This window comes from Fusarium oxysporum, chromosome 4 (assembly GCF_000149955.1).
Source record: "Fusarium oxysporum f. sp. lycopersici 4287 chromosome 4, whole genome shotgun sequence".
NCBI lineage: Eukaryota > Fungi > Ascomycota > Sordariomycetes > Hypocreales > Nectriaceae > Fusarium > Fusarium oxysporum.
The window spans coordinates 884,010-887,659 of record NC_030989.1 but is presented as its reverse complement, the minus strand read 5'-3'; the positions used below and the strand labels follow the sequence as shown (position 1 = coordinate 887,659).

Here is a 3,650-nt window from a genome sequence, read left to right as displayed (position 1 = left end):
AAATAGCTCAATGGATCAACCCCAGCAACTTTGGGTATAAATAACTTTAACTTAGCTGTGCTATAGACTGTGATTCCACAATTGAGGTTGGTCGCTTTGTCCTCGCGTTGGTGAGCCGCTCCCGACCTCATGGGCGCCGGTTCCCCCGCACCGGAGTTCTGGGAGGGGTCGGACACTCATGCCCAAAGAGGCAATCAGCACGGTCGAGATGGAGGGGGGCACAGGCTGGTCTGCCGAGAAAAGCAACGGGGGGTGAATGGATGGATAGAAGACAATGACAGCTTCAGACATTGAGGCTGACCGGATCACAGAGATCCGAGTAACTACCTGGAGAAACAAACTTTGCTGGGTTTTGTTGGGAGGAGCCAAATACACCTGATTACTGCTTAACAGTTACTGTTATACCTCGATGTTACCTACCGTCTTGTGTACGACTGGAGCCATGTCACCATGTTCTGTCACATCCAGCATGATCTGATCAAGCCACAGTTAGCTGGGGCTGAGATGGTTACATGGATCTGACCAAGGCAAGCGAGGCAAAGTCCTGGAAATGTCTTCAATGATACTGCATAGTTACATTAACTTCGAGGCTAATAACCTAACATAGCGCCCGCTCCTTGATTCATCTCTCGGCTCTCCTTATTCTACATCTTTTGCCCTCTCTTTGTCCTCCTCATGTACATTAAAGTGCAATCACACGCCGTATTTCCCCAAGCCTCATCAAAGCAACCCTGGAAGCAAGACAGTAAAACAAAGTGATGCCCGGAGGGGTATATAAGATTAGGTTCCGTGGCTCCAAACGCTATCAACCACCAAAAGGGAAAAAATCCCATCCTTTTTCTGAATCCATGACGCACCCATGAACCAATGCAAAGAAAAGAATGGCCTCGTTTAGGCATGTGGTCCCTCAGAGGCCGCAGCATGAAGGGGGTATCAGCAACGCAACGCAACGCAAAACAGGAAAGAACCTTGAAGGGTATCGTGATACAGCTTCGCATGTACAAAGAGAAAGCAGACCAAAAGACAAAGGAGAATGCCCTCGTTGGACTTGAGTCATGGCAGTAAGACTTGCTACGTCTTCTTCTTGCCGTGGTGTTGTTTGTATTCCGCCTTGACCACTTTCATCAAAAGATCCTCATCTTTGACAGGGATAGATGATGTTAATGCCTTCATGGCGTTCTCGAATTCCGCGTCCAAGAGGACCTCTCGAAGGGCTTGAGCCAATGCTGCACTAGTAGCGTGCAAAACATCGTATTCCCCTGTCTGAGGAGTGTTGCTCTCGGACTTTCGTGATTCAGACATAGAAGGCTGGTCATTACCCAATAGGAGGAAGACATCCCAGATTCGCAGCTGGGCTGGAAAGGGTACGGAAAGGTTAAATAGCGTCAGGTACCAGCGTGTACCATAAGCAGTAGTGTCAATGCACAGCTCGTCCTAGAATTGTCAGTGCCTAACTTGAGGTATCGAGAGGCTTCAGACTCACCAGTTTACTGGCTACTTCCTTATTGAGCCAGTGCTTACTGAAGTCACCCATGGCTGCCATGAGTTCCTCAAAACCTGGACGATATAGACGAGCCAGTCCACGGAGGTGCCACATTCGCACCAGCATTACAAAGCACTTCTCTTCGTCGAAGTAGCATAGCAGTGTTGCTGCTAGCGAAGCCATGCCCTGAACATAACCTGTCTCAGGATAGTAGATTGATATCGCGTGGAGGACCCTAAACAGTAGTCGCTGGCCTCCTCGATAACGTCGTCGAAACATGATATGGCGGCTGATGGTCCTGGGCACGTCCAAGTCGATCTGTACATCGTCTGGGGAGCTTCGTCGCTGGAGCCGATGAAATTCGGCTACGATTCTCTCCTCGGACGGTGATCCCTCATGTTCCCTCGCGCTGGTGGCCATAAAAGACCACCAAGCTGCTCCCCTCCATCGGTCGGGTATTCCTTTCCATGTCCTTTCAATCAGCTTCGGGTTTCTCATGTCGAACTCAAACTCCATGCCCTCACCCTCGCCGCCCCTACGAACAACTTTAGCCATTTTCCTCCATTTTTCTGACCTTTCCCATTCCTTGCGCTTCATAACTTCTGTTAACTTCTCGGCTTGAATCTCGTCCACGATGTCCTGAAGGCTGGGGGCTGCATTGAGCATGTCACCTGCTTCGTCCATCCACCGCCTGTCGCGATTGTGGGGCAGCAAGTTGCTGGCTTGCCGTATTACTGATCGAGATGAGCGAAGCGATGTTGATACTGATAATTCGGATGTTTGTGTGTTGAGCGACCTTGCGGAAACCTTCCTGGTTGGAGTCCGTCGGCCACTACCACTGAGAGTGGATGTCAAACTATAGGGGTCTCGTTTCTGTAGCAAGCTACGTTTTCTTGGGGAGCCCGAGGCTGACCGCGTCTCTGTTGGTGTGCCCATTCTTGAGCCAGGCGGAGGCGGTAGTGTGATGAAGCCATATCGGTCAACGTGGGCACCTTCAAGGTCATCCCAATCTTCGAGCCCTCCACCTCTAGACCGCAGGGAAGAAGAACTTCCAGATGCGGGCATTTGCCAGGCCGGAGAAAGGTGATTTGGAACACTAAAGAGGAGGCGCAGGTTAGCATAAATCACAGTCCGCAATGATTACAACAGGGACATTCAAGGAAAACCATACGGGTCAAGTTCATTCTCCTCGGACGGGACCTCGGGAGTTGGTTCAAGACGCTCGCAGTACGAGTGCCTCTTGCCAGGCTCACCGTGAGAACCATCGCCAACAGTATAGAGCGATCTCACCTTTTGAGATTCCTTCTCCACGTCGGCGGCCAAGACACGAATGTCGGGGGTTGACATCAGGCCCTGAGGAGAACCATCGCCTGCCCCCTTAACAGAATTATTCATGTCGTTGGACTCGTCGCTGGGTCGAGGAAGGGTCTGTGACTTTGGGGTCGTTGGCGTTGTAGGAGTAGGAGTGATGGAACGAGGAGCAGTAGTTGAGGGAGTGGGAGTTGGGGTGGCGCGGCCCGAGTCGCTCTCGTCATTGTTTCTGGTCGCGAACGTGTCGGCGTTTGTAGAGGTTGAGGTAGAAGAGGACGAATCAATTGACATGGTGTGCTGTTTGATAGCGCCGTCGATGGCGGCGGCGTCTTGAGCTCCCAACATGATGCTGCCGCGATTGGAAAAAGAAACAGTATTCATGAAGGCATCATCGAGGAGACTTTCGCAAGGGATAGACACGTCGAGGGGAACAAAGGGGAGATCGTTATTAGATGAAATGGTTGTGGTGCCCGCCAATGTAGCAGTGCTAGTGCTATTATTCGAGGTTGTGGAGGCAGAACGGGACCTGCTCCAAAAACGGGAAGAGCCCTGTTCCTTATCCGACGGAAGCGACCCAGACTCAGCCAAATCAATCGCCGTATCGGCATCAGTGGCTGGAGCGTTGACGGTAGCGTTGGCAGTAGCGCCAAGGGCTGTGGTAATAGTGGATTGTGCACTGACGGTTGGGGTACTAGACGCGCTGGAATTGGCGGTGCTAGCGGTGCCCCGCCACAAGGGTTGAATTGGGGTGTTGAACATTTGTGAAAATGTACCGAACCGAGAGGACCCCGATCTTGATATGCCCTTGGTAATGGTGGGGGGAGAGGAAGAACAAGAAGTACGAGGTGACGATGAA

The 3,650-nt window shown here is 51.6% G+C and overlaps 1 protein-coding gene across 1 annotated transcript in view; it reads right to left on the bottom strand.

The window, feature by feature from the left end:
- Positions 1–1,071: 1,071 nt before the first annotated feature.
- The window catches only part of FOXG_07699 (uncharacterized protein), a gene marked incomplete at both ends in the record, with an annotated part of 3,235 nt that continues 656 nt past the window's right edge, over positions 1,072–3,650 (bottom strand). Inside the window, 3 exons of the mRNA XM_018386297.1 lie at positions 1,072–1,355; positions 1,522–2,579; positions 2,655–3,447. Coding sequence (XP_018243437.1) covers positions 1,072–1,355; positions 1,522–2,579; positions 2,655–3,447 — 2,135 coding nt within the window. The remainder of the gene's footprint in view (positions 1,356–1,521; positions 2,580–2,654; positions 3,448–3,650) is intronic.